The sequence below is a fragment of the Hippocampus zosterae genome, chromosome 17 (assembly GCF_025434085.1).
Source record: "Hippocampus zosterae strain Florida chromosome 17, ASM2543408v3, whole genome shotgun sequence".
NCBI lineage: Eukaryota > Metazoa > Chordata > Actinopteri > Syngnathiformes > Syngnathidae > Hippocampus > Hippocampus zosterae.
Genome location: NC_067467.1, coordinates 14,525,010 through 14,541,681, shown reverse-complemented (window position 1 = coordinate 14,541,681; position 16,672 = coordinate 14,525,010). Strand labels below are relative to the sequence as shown.

General features: G+C 44.4%; 2 protein-coding genes and 2 long non-coding RNA genes across 7 annotated transcripts in view; 2 read left to right on the top strand and 2 right to left on the bottom strand.

Annotated features, from left to right (window-relative positions):
• Positions 1 to 1,151, bottom strand: part of LOC127590291 (uncharacterized) — a 28,264-nt gene extending 27,113 nt beyond the window's left edge. Inside the window, exon 1 of the long non-coding RNA XR_007959576.1 lies at positions 1,091 to 1,151. This is a non-coding gene — a long non-coding RNA (uncharacterized LOC127590291). The remainder of the gene's footprint in view (positions 1 to 1,090) is intronic.
• rogdi (rogdi atypical leucine zipper) overlaps positions 1 to 6,887 on the top strand; it is a 30,949-nt gene extending 24,062 nt beyond the window's left edge. Inside the window, exons 9-11 of one of the 4 annotated variants that reach the window (XM_052049763.1) lie at positions 58 to 107; positions 664 to 790; positions 5,013 to 6,887. In XM_052049763.1, coding sequence (XP_051905723.1) covers positions 58 to 107; positions 664 to 790; positions 5,013 to 5,054 — 219 coding nt within the window. In that variant the 3' untranslated portion in view covers positions 5,055 to 6,887. Of the gene's footprint in view, positions 1 to 57; positions 328 to 540; positions 817 to 3,955; positions 4,257 to 5,012 lie in introns of those variants that run through there. The other 3 variants (XM_052049764.1, XM_052049762.1, XR_007959566.1) reach the window with 3 other exon arrangements.
• Positions 6,888 to 10,134: 3,247 nt separating this feature from the next.
• On the bottom strand, positions 10,135 to 13,776 carry smim22 (small integral membrane protein 22). The gene is made up of 3 exons (XM_052049813.1): positions 13,619 to 13,776; positions 10,656 to 10,723; positions 10,135 to 10,442 (listed from the first exon to the last, which is right to left on the bottom strand). The coding sequence occupies exons 1-3, from the start codon at positions 13,746 to 13,748 to the stop codon at positions 10,395 to 10,397; spliced, it is 246 nt and encodes an 81-aa protein (XP_051905773.1). The 5' UTR covers positions 13,749 to 13,776; the 3' UTR covers positions 10,135 to 10,394.
• Positions 13,777 to 14,378: 602 nt separating this feature from the next.
• On the top strand, positions 14,379 to 15,507 carry LOC127590319 (uncharacterized). The gene is made up of 2 exons (XR_007959602.1): positions 14,379 to 14,882; positions 14,997 to 15,507. It is a non-coding gene; the product is annotated as an uncharacterized LOC127590319 (long non-coding RNA).
• The last annotated feature ends 1,165 nt before the right edge of the window (positions 15,508 to 16,672 follow it).

Below are 16,672 nucleotides of genomic sequence, written 5' to 3'. Positions count from 1 at the left end.
GCATAAGGTGCGTGAGCTGCAACATAATCGTTTTTTTTTCTTCTTGTTTCTTGTTAGAATTTCAAGCCATCTGCAAGCTCTGTGTTGCACAATCCCGGGGCCATGTTGTAAGATGAAATCAATTTGTTGTCTTGTAGCAAGTCATTCCACCAATCAATCTATGAAGTTTATAGTGGTACACGCGGCAGCCTTTCATGCAGATGATGCAGGTTTGAGTCAATTGCCGATAAGCCCAGATTTAAAAAAAATTAATCATTTTGTCAGGATGGGCATCCATTTTGAGACCAATAATAATTTTGCCTGATTGGTATTCGTCTTAGACCAGGGGTGTCCAAACTCGGTCCTCAGGGGCCACTGTCCTGCCTGTTTTCCAGCTCTCACACCTGATTCAAATAATCAGGATCGTACTCATGATGTTTCACAGCTGGCTGATGAGCCATTCATCTGAATCAGGTGTGTTGCAGCCGCGGGAGATGGAAAACAGGCAGGACAGTGCCCCTACAGGCCCGGAGCTGGACATGCATCTCCTAGACCTTGGAGCTTTTTTTTTTTGTAGACAGCTAAATTGTGTTTCATGATCAACAATTTTAAGCATTGTTCAAAGTTTATAAACACTGCTTTGTGAATTTATTTATTTTTTGTTGCTTCTTCTTGCCTCCTCAGTGAGCTCAACAACAACCGGTTTGAGGTGAGCCATGTGCACAAGGTGGAGTGTGTTGTCCCTTGGCTAAATGATACACTGGTGTTTTTCACCATCTCGCTACAACTTTGTCAGCAGCTCAAAGACAAGGTACGTGTGTGTGTGTGTGTGTGTGTGTGTGTGTGTGTGTGTGTGTGTGTGTGTGTGTGTGTGTGTGTGCCTCTTACTGATCCATCCATCCATCCATCCATCATCTACCGCTTATCTGGGGCCGGGTCGCGGGGGCAACACCCTTAGCAGGGAAGCCCAGACTACCCTCTCCCTAGCTACTTCTTCCAGCTCTCCCCGGGGGATCCCGAGTCGTTCCCAGGCAAGCTGGGTGACATAGTCTCTCCAGCGTGTCCTGGGTCTTCCTCGGGGTCTCCTCCCGGTGGGACATGACCGGAACACCTCACCGGGGAGGCGCTCAGGAGGCATCCGAATCAGATGCCCAAGCCACCTCATCTGGTTCCTCTCGATGTGGAGGAGAAGCGGCTCGACACTGAGCCCCTCCCGGATGACTGAGCTTCTCACCTTATCTATAAGGGAGAGCCCGGACACCCTGCGGAGAAAACTCATTTCAGCCGCTTGTATCCGGGATCTCGTTCTTTCGGTCACGACCCATAGCTCGTGACCATAGGTGAGGGTTGGGACATAGATCGACCGGTAAATTGAGAGCTTCGCCCTTTGGCTCAGCTCCTTCTTCACCACGACAGACCGATACAACGTCCGCATCACAGCAGACTCTGCACCGATCCGCTTGTCGATCTCCCGCTCCCTCCTACCCCCACTCGTGAACAAGACCCCAAGATACTTGAACTCCTCCACTTGGGGTAAGATCTCCTCCCCGACGCGGAGGGGGCACTCCACCCTTTTCCGACTGAGGACCATGGTTTCAGATTTGGAGGTGCTGATTTTCATCCCAACCGCTTCCCACTCGGCTGCGAAACGCTCCAGTGAGAGTTGGAGAGCCCCGTTTGAAGGAGCCAACAGCACCACATCATCTGCAAAAAGCAGGGATGTAATACTGAGGCCCCCAAAACAGACCCCCTCAACGCTTCGGCTGCGCCTAGAAATTCTGTCCATAAAGGTTATGAACAGAATCGGCGACAAAGGGCAACCTTGGCGGAGTCCTACCCCCACTGGAAACGATTCCGACTTACTGCCGGCAATGCGAACCAAACTCTGACATCGGTGGTATAGTGACCGAACAGCCCGTATCAGGGGGTTCGGTACCCCATACCCTCGAAGCACCCCCCACAGAACTTCCCGAGGGACACGGTCAAATGCCTTCTCCAAGTCCACAAAACACATGTAGACTGGTTGGGCGAATTCCCACATACCCTCGAGGACCCTGCTAAGGGTGTAGAGCTGGTCCACTGTTCCACGGCCGGGACGAAAACCACACTGCTCCTCCACAATCTGAGGCTCGACTTCCTGACGGACCCTCCTCTCCAGCACCCCTGAATAGACCTTACCAGGGAGGCTGAGGAGTGTGATCCCTCTGTAGTTGGAACACACCCTCCGGTCCCCCTTTTTAAAAAGAGGGACTACCACCCCGGTCTGCCAATCCAGAGGCACTCTCCCTGTTGACCACGCGATGTTGCAGAGGCGTGTCAACCAGGACAGCCCCACAACATCCAGAGCCTTGAGGAACTCCGGGCGGATCTCATTCACCCCTGGGGCCTTGCCACCGAGGAGCTTTTTAACCACATCGGTGACTTCAACCACAGAGATAGGAGAGCCCACCTCAGAGTCCCCAGGCTCTGCTTCCTCCAAGGAAGGCATGTTGGTGGAGTTGAGGAGGTCTTCGAAGTACTCTGCCCACTGGTTCACAACGTCCCGAGTCGAAGTCAGCAGCGCCCCATCCCCACTGTACACAGTGTTAGTGGTGCACTGCTTCCCCCTCCTGAGACGTCGGATGGTGGACCAGAATTTCCTCGAAGCCGTCCGGAAGTCGGCTTCCATGGCCTCACCGAATTCTTCCCACGCTCGGGTTTTTGCCTCGGCGACCACCGAAGCCGCGGTCCGCTTGGCCAGTCGATACCCGTCAGCTGCCTCTGGGGTCCCACAGGCCATAAAGGCTCGGGGAGTACGGGGGTTGCCGCCACGACAGGCACCAACCACCTTACGGCCACAACTCAGATTGGCCACCTCAACAATAGAGGCACGGAACATGATCCACTCGGACTCAATGTCTTCCGTCTCCCCCGGAACATGGGAAAAGCTCTGTCGGAGGTGGGAGTTGAAACTCCTTCTGACAGGGGATTCCGCCAGACGCTCCCAACAAACCCTCACTATACGTTTGGGTCTGCCAGGACGGACCGGCATCTTCCCCCACCATCGGAGCCTACTCACCACCAGGTGGTGATCAGTTGACAGCTCCGCCCCTCTCTTCACCCGAGTGTCCAGAACATGCGGCCGCAAATCCGATGATACAACTACAAAGTCGATCATCGAACTGCGGCCTAGGGTGTCCTGGTGCCAAGTGCACATATGGACACCCTTATGTTTGAACAAGGTGTTCGTTATGGACAATCCGTGACGAGCACAGAAGTCCAATAACAAAACACCACTCGGGTTCTGATCGGGGGGGCCGTTCCTCCCAATCACGCCCCTCCAGGTATCACTGTCATTGCCCACGTGAGCATTGAAGTCCCCCAGCAGAACAATGGAGTCCCCAGCAGGAGTACTCTCCAGCACACCCTCCAAGGACTCCAAAAAGGGTGGGTATGCTGAGCTGCTGTTTGGTGCATATGCACAAACAACAGTCAGGACCCGTCCACCCACCCGAAGGCGGAGGGAGGCAACCCTCTCGTCTACCGGTGTGAACCCCAATGTACAGGCACTGAGCCGGGGGGGCAAGGAGTATGCCCACACCTGCTCTGCGCCTCTCACCGTGAGCAACTCCAGAGTGGAAGAGAGTCCAACCCCTCTCGAGAGAACTGGTACCAGAACCCAGGCTGTGTGTGGAGGCAAGTCCGACTATATCCAGTCGGAAATTCTCTGCCTCACACACCAGCTCGGGCTCCTTCCCTGCCAGAGAGGTGACATTCCAAGTCCCAAGAGCTAGCTGCTGCAGCCGAGGATCGGACCGCCAGGGTCCCCGCCTTTGGCTGCCGCCCAGCTCACATTGCACCCGACCCCTTTGGCCCCTCTCATGGGTGGTGAGCCCATGGGAAGGGGGACCCACGTTGCCTCTTCGGGCTGTGCCCGGCCGGGCCCCATGGGTGTAAGCCCGGCCACCAGGCGCCTGCCAACGAGCCCCACCTCCAGGCCTCCCTCTTACTGATAGCAGTCGTTATTTAGGCTCCACCTAAACACCATGTTGTACCTCAAATAGGCTCTATTCTATTACATAGATTGGTAATCCACATCCAGAATACAAAAACACTGCCACAGTTTGGCTTTACTCAACTCAACTAACCCACAGGTGCTTCTACTCAACCGGAAGTTAAACAAGCTCATCTACCTGCTGTGTTGAGTAGAAACACCTTTGGCAAAAAACAAACTGTGGCAGGGTTTTAACATCCTGAACCTGGATTTTCCATCTTTGAATACAATACGTCTATATTTATATAGCGCTTTCACAACAGTGGCAGCTGTACCAAAGCGCTTTACAGAACACTCAACATAAAATAACAAAATAATAACACAACATAAGACACAGACAGTCGTGCAATCCTAACCACTTTTCCTGCATATGCTTTGTAGTTTGAAGCAGTTCTAGATGAAAGAGGTTAGAATAAAGGTGCCCTTTCACCAGTGGATCAGATACGTCATGCACACGTCTGCCACAAGCTAAGTTTGAAAGCAAACAAGAAGCTGTTGCATCCATTGACGAAAAAAGAGATTGGTTCACTTCCCCTGTCCCATGCAAATCTGTTTCAATTCCAAGCGGCGACTCTCAGTTCCAAATATGCATCTGCACTTTGCAACAGTGCCGACATCTCTGCTAAACAAAACCGGGCTGTGAAAATGTTGCCAATTATAGGTGCAAAATACACTCGGTCTGGCCAGAATACATAAAAGAAGTCCGCACACTAAATGCCATTATTATTTCCCTTGGTCTCCTTTTTTTCCCCCCCATCACAAAATCCTGGCACTTGAACAGGGGACGTGTAGACTATTTATATCCACTCCATCTGTCTGTCCGTTCACAATGGATCTAAAAAGTCTACACAATTATGTTCGAATGCCTTTGCCGTGATATTAAAAAAAATGAGACCAAGATAAATCATCGCAAAACTTTTAATGGGGTTGAAGAGATGATTCTTCTCTAATGATTCTAGATTCTAGAGATGATTTAAAGATTCTTCTCGTTTACCTGCAGATCTCGGTCTTCTCCAGTTTCTGGAACTACAGACCTTTCTAATCAGCTCACAGTCAACATCTGACCCAAACAAGTGTGAAGGACATGCTCTTATTTATTGGTTGATATTTATAAGCCAGTCATTCTATTTCAAGTGTTGCATGGTTGTCAGGAGCCAGTTAGGTGCGGCAGACGTGTTTGCTTTTCCCCATTTGTGCTTTTCCAATGTACCAACATTCCTCCGATGTTTTCACAGGACTGACTAAAACCTCTCCATGAATGTATGTTTTTTTTTTCCATTTTAAACTTAGTTTTTATGTTCAAGCAATGTTGCTTGAACATAAAATGTCATCTGGTATTTTCTAGTCTTTTGTGGTGTAATGCTAATCACTACACTCGGGAGAAAGGAGTGGAAAGGGAAATACTGTATGATATGGACTGCATTCACATTCATATGTCTTAGTCATATGGCTTTAGTGCTTCATGAATTCCCTAACTCGCAAAATTCTGGGAATTTTCAAAGTGGCAAACATTCCATGAGAATTACGGGGGATTTTACAGTAATTCGTGGGTATGCGAAATAAATAAATAAACAAAAGCAATTGACACATTTCCGAAGTGGCAAGTTGGTCTGTTACAAAGAAGCATTGTGAATATTTTGCAGTATCATATTGGCCCAAAAAAGACACATTTCATGTTAATGTGGTCGACTTTTCGTCCTGCACTATGCATCCCTCCATCCCTTTGACATAGCATGCTGCTGTGAATGGAAAGGCCATACTTGCTCCAGTCGCTACACACAGCAAATGGACTGAGGCCCCAACTACTGTCATCTTATGATGACATTTTTTTTTTTAAATACACTACTTTTGTATTCTACATGTCATCCTTTTGACTAATTGAAAACATTCTGGTGTTTTGCATCAATTACCCACTAAATTCCAGTCAATTCTCTTGAATTCACATGGGACTGACCAACAGAATATTTCTGAAATTTCTCAGCTCAGCTTTCTCAGTTTTATTTTCATTTGTATGAGTCTGTGCATAAACTGGAGACGCTGGCAACACTTGTTGCCATGTACTACGATTCAAAGGGGTAGCTGAAGTCATCCCCTGTCAGTGTCATCACTGCATTCATGAAAACGACATGTGGTTCTGCCGTGGATTCTTGTTCGTCGGCAGCAGTCAAAGTCCGGACTGACGCCGGACTTTTACCTTGACGCCAAAGCTTGCAGGAAAGCTGGAATGGTTCATGAGATGTGTGCAACCATGAACCATTACAACAATGCATGATCTGTGAAACGCATGCTCTGTGATCGATTACAAAGAATCGTTACTACCTTCACGACTGCATTGAGTAACACTATAGGGCACGTTTGTGCTGAGTGACTGGTGTGTCTGTTTTAATCTTAAAACGTGGTTTGTGGCGCAAATCTTTTGAAAGTTGTGAATGTGAATACAAATACTAACACAGTGTTAAGATCAACATATGCCCTTTTTTGTTTTATTAATCGTCTGATTGAGTGTAATTCATGTTCTTGTTGTTCAAATAAGCTAATCAACCATGCGTGTATATTTATTGATTTGCACATATGTTGTGGATTTCCTGTGAACCAAACAGTCATTCAAATAGGCCTTTGTCCCAGCAGCGATTTGGACATATCACTTGAGGGAGTTCATCGGTGTCATTGATCAACTACCGTACTTAAAATGGTTTTAAAAAAACATCAAAAAAATTGACACGAGAACTTTACAGTGACACATTTGTTTAACCTGCAGTGTCAAAATGACCTCTGAGATAATGACCTTTCGTGAACAAAATCATTACAGTAAGTGTTACTGAGGAAGCAATGATTAAAATCTGTGCAATAAAAAAAATCTCTATATATGAGCAAATTGTCCATGTCTGTTACTTGACCGGCAGCACGGTGACCAACGAGTGAGCATGTCCGCCTCACAGTGCAGAGGTTTTGGGTTCGATTCCTTCCTGTGTGGAGTTTGCATGTTTTTACCGTGCCTGTGTGGGTTTTCTCCGGGTACTCTGTTTTCCTCCCACATTCCAAAAACATGCGTGGCAGGCTGATTGAACACACTAAATTGTCCCTAGGTGTGATTGGGAGTGCAAATGGTTGTTCGTCTATGTGTGCTCTGCGATTGGCTGGTAACCGGGTCAGGGTGTACCCAACCTATTACCCGAAGATAGCTGGGATAGGTGCCAGCATCCCCGGTCACCCTTGTGAGGATAAAGCGGATCGGTATATGGATGGAATACTTGTATTTTGGAATATGGACGTTTTTTTTGGGGGGGGGGGGGGGTTCCACTGAAAGGAATTAGTTGTGTTTTGGGCATGCCCATCCACCTGTGCTGTGAGTGAGCCATTCTGTTGACTACTTCCGTCTCACGGTTATGAAGCAGTGGGAGTGGGGATAATTAACATAATAGCCACTCCCACACAAAGTCAGCCTCAGCCAATGGCTTGGCACTGGCAGCTGGCAGACGTTTCAAAGTAAAAGAACCACTTTTCTGGGCAGGCAGAGCCCTATCATGTCAAAGCCAAAATACAGTATAAGCAAAGTTGCAATGCCAGCACAGATTAACTTTAGCTAACAGTGTAACCAGCATTCCGGTCATGTTTGGCTAAATTGTCTACATGGGCGTGAGGGTAGTTGTGTATGCTAATGTTATGTGCCACACAGCTACAATCATTAACAGGTGGAATATCGTCCCTTTGTGATGAAACGCTTGTAATGTGACAATGGAATGAAACCTGAAACTTAAATAAGCCAATGATTACCTCGGCAAAGTTCTTGTGAATACACAGATTAGCGTTAGCTGTGCCAGGCCTCGACTGAGGCATCTAGTGAGACAGATCGGCCCCGAAAACTAGCTGATTTTGCCATGGCAAGAAATATGCTAGGTTAGGTGACTACATGTACCCGCACACAAAAATTGAATGAATGAACCCATCCATGAGCCGTCACCTTTCCATGGTGGGGAGGGGGGGGGGTCCCAATCATCCACGAAGCTAAGTTGTCTGGGGTTTTATACACTCATGGGGCTCAGCCCAGAGAGGCAACGTGGGTCCCCCTTCCCATGGGCTCACCACATATGGCAGGGCCCCAATGGGTCAGGTGTAAAGTGAACTGGGCGGCGGCCAAAGGTCTTTGGCGGTTTGATCCCTGGCTGCAGAAACTAGCTCCTCCAACATGGAATGTCACCTCTCTTGCAGGGAAAGGAGCCTGAGCTGATGTACAAGATAGAGAAGTTCCAACTTGACAGAGTCGGATTTGCCTCCACACAGAGCCTGTGGTCTCGTACCAGCTCACCAGTTCGATCTGGTGTTTCACTCTGGTGTTGCCCACAGTGAGAGGTGCAGAGCAGGTGTGGTCATACTCATTGTGTGTCTGTTGTGGTGGCAATCGCGAACCCACTGGTGGACACCGGCAGTAAGGGAGGCCATCTAACAGAAGGCAAAGCCCCGGGTCTGGATGAGATCCGCTCGGAGTTCCTCAAGGCTCTGGATCTTGTGGGGCTGTCCTGCTGGAGAGACGATGTCTCCCGGCCGGCCTGGGAGCGCCTTGGTTTCCTTCTGGAAGTGGCTGGGCAGAGGGAAGTCTGAGCTTCCCTGCTAAAGCTGTTGACCCCGTGACCTGACCCCAGATAAGCGGTACAAAATAGATGGATGGATGAAGAATATGAAAAAACTTTTACGAATGACCATTTGAAGAGTGGTGAAAAATGTTTAACATGTTCCACTACTACAAGTGTGTTACTTATTATTATTATTATTGTGTTACTCTAGTTTTATTGGACTTAACTGCAGCATTTGATACAGTGGATCAAAGTATTCTGCTGACACGTTTGCAGCACTTGGTGGGCATTGGCGGCATTGCTCTTGAGTGGTTTAGGTCCTATCTCGCTGACAGAACCTTTTCTGTCAGCCTTGGCTGCTCTGAGTCACGCACTGCTCCCCTCTCATGTGGTGTTCCACAGGGCTCAATTTTGGGGCCTGTGCTGTTCTCGCTGTATCTGCTCCCATTGGGTTCCATCTTAAGGAGACATGTTATTCCCTTCCACTGCTATGCAGATGACTGCCAGATCTATGTCCCACTGAGGATAGGCCACTCCTATCCTGTCTGGAAGAAATCAAAACCTGGATGGCACAAAATTTCTTGAAATTCAACGAAAACAAGACAAAGGTGATATTGTTTGGTCCCAGTGGCCCTTGTACATTCCATCCTGTAGACTTGGGCCCCCTGTCTCCTTATCTTAAGTCAACAGTCTCAAACTTGGGCCTTAAACTGGACAGTGATTTCAAACTCGATCGGCAAATTGGTGCAGTTGTTAAATCCAGCTTCTTTCACCTTAGGCAGCTGGCCAAAATAAAACCTCTCCTCTCACATGAACACTTTTTGAGACAGTAATTCATGCCTTTGTCACATCCCGGCTCGATTACTGCAATGCCCTTTACTTTGGAGTCAGCCAGTCCTCCATTAAGCGCCTTCAGCTGGTCCAGAATGCCGCTGCTCGCCTCTTGACTGGTACTCGTAAGAGGGAGCACATAACTGCTACTCTGGCATCCCTTCACTGGCTCCCCATTCATTTTAGAGTTATTTTCAAGATCCTCCTATTTGTTTTCAAATATCTGAATAATCTCACGCCACCTTACCTCTCTGAGCTCATCCGCCCCTACACACCTGCCCGGCGCCTCAAGTCTGTGGACCAGACATTATTAGAAGTACCAAGAACTAAACTGAGGCTCAGAGGGGATCGAGCCTTTTCTGTAGCTGGTCGCTCTCTCTGGAATGACATCCCACTGAACATTCGGCAAGCCTCCTCGCTGCCCATCTTCAAAATCCTCCTCAAAACTCACTTGTATTCTTTGGCATTCGACTCAGCATGACTTAGATTTGTTCTTGGTTTTACTGTTTGGTGCTTTCTACCGCCTTTATTACCGATTTGTCTTACTGTTTATTGTGCATGTTAAATTGCTCCATGTACAGCACTTTGTATGCAGTGATGGCTGTTTGAAAGTGCTCTATAAATACTGTTGACTTGACTTATACCTGTTCCTACAATAAAATAAAACAAACCAACATTCTGTGAAGTACCGGTCGTATACTCAAGAAGAATGAACCAACATTTATCACCTTTAGATTTTATTAAACATAGTTTAAGACAATGGGAATTGATTACGTTATTCAAGACAAGAATCCATTTACATAAAGTGCAATCATCGCTAACTGTACACTTAGAGTGGTACTAAACCACAGCAGGTACAATAATCAGGTAGAAAATCACAAGAACAAAAAAGGTTTGTGTTGAAACAAAGTAAAATCCTATTTTGAAATGTTAAATCCAGGAGTTGATGCAAACTCAAGGTTGAGTTGCTTGTTCAGCTGTCATGGTTCCAAACATGTGTTCTCTATGCCAACCTTACGACGTTTAGGCTGTTAGATGAGAAAAGAAAAAGCAACAACACAATTCATCATCCCTTTTACATCCATACCGCCACAGCTAATGCATAATTCAGTGTGCAAACAAACGATCTTCAGAACTACTTGGTGAACATTTCATGGCATTTCTATTCATGGGTGCTGTTCTAACTTCCACCATGTGTGTGACAGACCTACAACACGTGTGCTCTGGGTGTGTTTTTTTACCTTCTCATCGCAGCAACAGCAGCAACAGCAACGGATGAGGACCAGAAGGACAAGTAGCACAATCAAACCTGCCACCACATACGGCACGACAACATCAAAAATTCACCTGAGTCAAACTTTGCAGTGCAACCATAGAAGTAGAAATTTCAAAAGTGGCTTCCACCACACTTGAATCTAGTCCTGTAAAGTATATTTATTATTTTAGAAATGCTACATGACAAGATTTTCCCATTGAATTAAACATTAGATTGTGATAGCCACAGATTAAAATAAAAAGTGAAACGCTGGAAAACATTCCACCTTTCTGGTGTGCTTTGCAATAATTTACAATGACTCTAGACTCTAGATCAGGGGTCCCCAAACTATGGCCTGCGGGCACATTTGACCCGGCCCTCTCACCCTCCTGTTGTCCTCGGGTCAAAATGACCTGTCACTGTGTTAAAAACGCCCCAAAAAAACCTAAATGATAATTTTTTTAACTTTAAATTTTATGACTTTTCCTAGATTGTCCCCAACTGCAGAAAAATTGAAATGGTGTTTATATTCACATTTCCATGGAAGCTGTACAAAAAAAAGTACAAAGGTGGTCTTCGGGGCAAAATGACCCATGACGCAATAGGGTTGAAATCAAGGTCACAAAGTTATTTACACATCATAGAATGTTCCAGTGTTTTAGTTGTGTCTCAGATCAATTAGTAAAACACGTGAACAAGACGGTAGCAGACATAAACAAGACAAGATGGGTGGCGTTCTCGTAGACGGCAGAACTCTTTTTTTGTGGATTTCAAGGGGGTATAACGAGAGAGAGTTGTTTAGTTATTATTTATTTCCTGTTTTTTTCTGTCAAAAACTCAGAGAGGGTTATTTAGTTGTTATTTATTTCATTAATAGTGTTATTATTTGTTTCCTGACTTTTTTTTCTGTAAAGAACCTGGAAAGGGTTATTTGGTTATGTGTGGCTTTCTGGGAAACAATACATTTTTTAAGCTCCCCTACGATCGTTGATGTTACAAACTGACACCGGCCCCCCATCGGAGAAGGGAAAGGTTATGTGGCCCTCACAGGAAAAAGTTTGGGGACCCCTGCTCTAGATGTTTGACAACAGGGTTGGGCAAAAAAAAAATTTTCGTAATACATTCCTCAGTGCATTCATAAAAATAGATTTTTTTCCAATTCTCGCATTAAAAAAATAGCCTTCAAGGATGGCACAAAACTGCAAGAATTCTTTTTTTGCATTTTTTTCATAAAACTTAACCAAGACAAAATTGGAGTAGTATTGAAGTACAGCACTAAGTTTGTCATTCCAAATCCACCCCAAAATATTTTGCCTACTCATGATGTAGTAAATGGCAGTATCAGAGCCTGTGCGAGCTCATCTATGGTGAATGGTGCTATGGCTTAAAACTAGACAGTGGAACCCCGCTATTCGCTGGAGAGAGGGACAAAAACAAAAGACACACAAAAAAAAATTCTATGAATGGTGCAAGTACTCCAGGGTCCACTGTCGTTGAGGAAATATTTTTACAATATGTTGATCTAATGTTATTTCGGAATTGTGTATCAAACTGGGAGCCCTCTGTACTCGGCAGAAGCCAAGAAGTGCCTCTCACTTTTAAAAAGTATGGAGACCCCTGCACTCCAGCATTTCACAAAAGTGAGTACACAAGTCACATTATTGTAAATATTTTTGTTTTATCTTTAAATGGGACAACACTGACAAAATGCCACTTTAATAGAATGTATCATAGTCTGTGAGAAGCTTGTATCGTATTTGGTTTTATAAGACACCCAATATAAGAGGGTTTTTTTGCGTTGAAAAAAGCGGGGGTCGTCTTATATTCAGGGTCTAGACATTATACACATTCACGACGCTAGATGGCGCTAGATAGCATTGACGTGAATGCTGAACTTGACTCCCCAGGCCAAAGTGAACCCCTGTCTGTTAGGGTTTGGATGTGACCCCAATAGCACTACAACAGGCAGGTCTCGTGGAAGCCAACACTTGGCGTAGTTTATTTAAGTATTTAAGAGTCTTCACAAAATCTCTCAGGGAGAAGCACGAAAGTCCACAAGGAAATGTCCGCACAAGGAACAAGAAGCTGCAGGAGACGTCCACTGGTGTGGTGACAGCACGAACTTGCACTGGGGAATGGTCTGTGAGTCAATTTGTACTAGTCCAAACGAGCAGATAGGCAACAGGTGGGTGATGAGCTGATGAGTCTCAGGTGTGAGGTGCAGAGCCCCCTGGCTGAGGAGGCTGCCTGGCCCCTCCCTAACACTGTCACGAAGAATAAAAATAAAAATAGCGGTAGCACGAAGAAGAAAAATTAAAATAGCGGTAGAAAGAAAAGAGAATAAAATAATATATGAGATAACAGAAAATGGAGAAACGCAGCAACAATCTGGAGAACAGTGGGTTGAAGATCGGCCAGGTTAACTGGCAGTTGATAAGTTATGATGTAATTTACATTTCAAAAACCAGAAGCCATTCATTTATGAATGTGATTAAACTTAAGTTTACATATTTAAATGTTCAGATATTAAGATTTGAATGAGGCAAAATAACATGCTTTTTCTCTCAAATATATTGTTATAACCATTTGTTTCAGATTTACTGTGATTATTTTCTGTATAAAAATTAATTTGGTGTTCAAAAAGTCTTTTTTTCAAACTTGAGTCTTGAAAAAGAGGGGGTTGTCTTATAATCAGGGCTGTCTTATATTCGGGCCAATATGGTATATCAGTGCACAATAGGGTCACTTGAAAATAACTACTGTTGAGTTATTGTGAGGGAACAGTAATGTACATTGTACTAATTGTACTACAACCCCACGGTGAAAATATCCAAATAGCAATTAGAATTAGTAGGATGCTCTCAGAATCTCTATGGTCATTCCACGTCTATTTTGTTCAAAGGAAACACAGCAGTTTCATTTTTTTTTTTTCGTTAAATTGTCACTCACCAATAAAGACTAAGAAGATGACAGCAAAGCCAATGTCCCATTCAGACTGGAAAAACTGTTTGGACTCCAGTCTGGAAATCACATCATTGAACTGACTCTCAAAGTCCTCCTGGGTGTTTCTCTGTCCCATGGTACTGCTTTTCTTAAAAAAAAAAATAATTATATATATATATTAGTTAAAAATAAAAATCCCTATGCATGAACATAATTGTTAGTTTGGTTTCACTTCATTCGCCCTCCCTAGTGGAGCACACAATGCAGTCTGCCTTAATATCTGATGCCATTTATGTTTTGTCACTCACTGAAAATGTCTTCTTACACGTTACATCAGATAACGCAATGCAACTATGGTTCAGTTGTCATAATTATGATATATATTATGCGTTGTGTACGGGTATGGAATCTATTCTGAAGGTACTGTTTTGGAACAGTGAGGCCTTATTAACCCCCATTTCTGTGCGACAAGTGCCTGAACCAGGAAACGCCAGCAACACTTGTGTGAAATTGTTTTCTTTTATCTGAGTCACCTTTTTATGTCGAACCGAAATGTTTTTAGTCTCCAAAAACCAAAGGACTTGGCCTCATGGTTGCAATATTTTCTCTAGACGGGTTGCCTTGCATATTGTTAAGGAATTATTCCGCTAGAAGTAGTAGTAGAACATTGTTGAATTTCATCTTGCTATGAGAACTATTGACACTAGTCTCTCTCCTGAACATCTGCTGAAGTAGTTAAAACAGCTCCCATTCCTCAACACATATATTAAAAACACACGCCACTATACTTTTGAACCCGGGATTTCGGAATATTCTAGAGAAAGCGTCCCTAAATTTAAATAAAAATAACATTTGACATGTAGGAGTAGGCTATCCGTTCGATTCGTTTGTGGAGACCGCTACTCGATCGGAACCACTCTCAATTAACAAGAAAACACGGCGTTGAAAGATTTAAATTAATCGTAATATGCTTCAAATTTCAATGTATACCAAATGGAATGAGTCGTTATTTGTAGTAGTTGTCTGCTTACCAGTAGCTGTCGTTTGTTTAGTTTTATTTCCTTCCGTGTTTAGAGTTGTACCTGATTCACCTGTTTGACGCAATAAACTCCGCCTCTGCGGCCTCAAATAAAATTAGAGCAGTAAATCTTTAACCAGCAGTCCGATAGTTAAAATGCGGGTTGGAGGTTGGTATGGCACAGCAGACGGGAAAGAAAAGGCAGGCAATTCTTTCAACAAATACTGTACAAATATTGCACAGTGCGATCAGGTAAGCGCAAAATTATGTTAGTTAGGTCAATTTACCCCCCGTCCAACCATTATATGTCATATATGTTAAACAGTAGAATAGCAATGGTGCAAAATAAATTACATTGTCTCCAAGGTGGAAATAACCGTAGACGACGCCTCAACATGCTGGTTGACATTATACGTCAACGTGTTCGCCATCTTGCGGCAGTCACTTGACAAGACCTCAGCACTGAAACAGTCTGCCAGCCGTCACAACAGCTGCTTGTTCGCCATATGTGTTTGTGGCACTGTTATCAGCATTAAATATGTCCATATTTTTGGAATGCACGGTGCGCAACACCTCATGCACCTTAGACGAACTGTCACAGAAATCACAAACGATAAAGTGCTGTTTTATGTGTACCTATGTTGAGACTGGCCGCCTCTCACGTCCATACTAAAAATGCCAGAAAGTCCACAGAAAGCACAATATCAGTAGTGAAGTTATGTCAAGAAGGAAAAACAATGATGGCAGCAAGAGGGTTACAAACGTCAATGCAGCAGTGACAATAATGAAGGAATGAACTTGTTTTTTTTTTTTCCTATGAAGGACGCCATTTAACACCTGGCATGGACAGCCTTTCTCCGGCATCTGGATGACCAAATGGTAGGAAAACTTCTGTGTATAATTAATGATGTGTGGGACAATGGGGATCTTCCAGATGAGTGTTAGCATGCTGCTGTTGAATCAATCTCAAAACCCAGGAAAGATGTAGATAAATCCATCATCTAGGAGCTCTATTGTTCTACATTCTGTGATGTGCAAAATCAGAGAGGATGATTATGGACAGGTTAGAGTACAGAAAGGATATTTTATACCTGCCCTAATTTTTTTAGGGGTAAAGCTGCGTTGAATTCAGTGGTAGTCTTTGACTGTGAAATTTAAAAAGTGTTAATGAATCGTGAGACTGTTTTAACAATCTTTTTGGATATTGAAAAAGCACATGAAACGTTGTGAAAGGAAGACCTGATATAATAAATGTAGCCGGGTCTTTGGAAAGACTGGACTGGACACAAAATAATTTTTAGGTGGGCTTTATTCCCGACTGAACAATGAAGAATTGTTCAGCATTAAGATGAAAGACTGAGATCTTAACTGAATTTTAAAAGAGGTCGAACAGGGATCTAAGAGATCAAAGAAAATTATTTAACAGATTACAGACAATTACACCACAATAGACAACAGCAGTGGCTTGCTTAATAGGAAAACAGAAATAAAAATACATTATTTACAAGCCACAGTACTTCTGAGTGCAGAACAAATAATCATTACAACCCAATGTTTTGAGATGCAGCCACACTTACTCGATATGTTTCGGTGTGTGGGGTGTGTACAAAGCACGTGGTCAAACATAAATGATCTCCCCTCTAAAGAACAGATAACACAGTTCATATAATTTACAGTAAAAAAAACACATTTACATCTTATAACATTGCGAACACTTGCGCTGTACAGCTGTTCACACGACTCACTAGTGGTAGATGTCAAACTCCAACCCAAACCACTCCAGATATTGTGCTCTACAAATACCATTCAACTAATTAATCATCTGTCCAAAATTAACACCTAACATGCGTCATGGTAAACTAGTTACTGTTGAGGTGGTGGGAGCTGTCAATTTGCTCTTGGCCCTTCCTTGGTTACAGATTCTTTTATCTCTCTATAAGGTGGAAGAAGACCCAACACCACGTAGTCTTTTCTTCAGTTTATCGCAACGCAACACGAATCGATTCGGGCTCCTGTGAGTCTCAGATTTCATCAGGAAGCCC

Bases quoted from the DNA above. Each gene is read 5' to 3' on its own strand.
- smim22 (XM_052049813.1), bottom strand. From the start codon at position 13,748: ATGGGACAGAGAAACACCCAGGAGGACTTTGAGAGTCAGTTCAATGAT. The intron at 10,724-13,618 runs GTGAGTGACAAT...ATGTGGTGGCAG, and splicing joins CATCTTCTTAGTCTTTATTG to GTTTGATTGTGCTACTTGTC. The intron at 10,443-10,655 runs GTAAAAAAACAC...CTCATCTAACAG, and splicing joins GCTGTTGCTGCGATGAGAAG to CCTAAACGTCGTAAGGTTGG.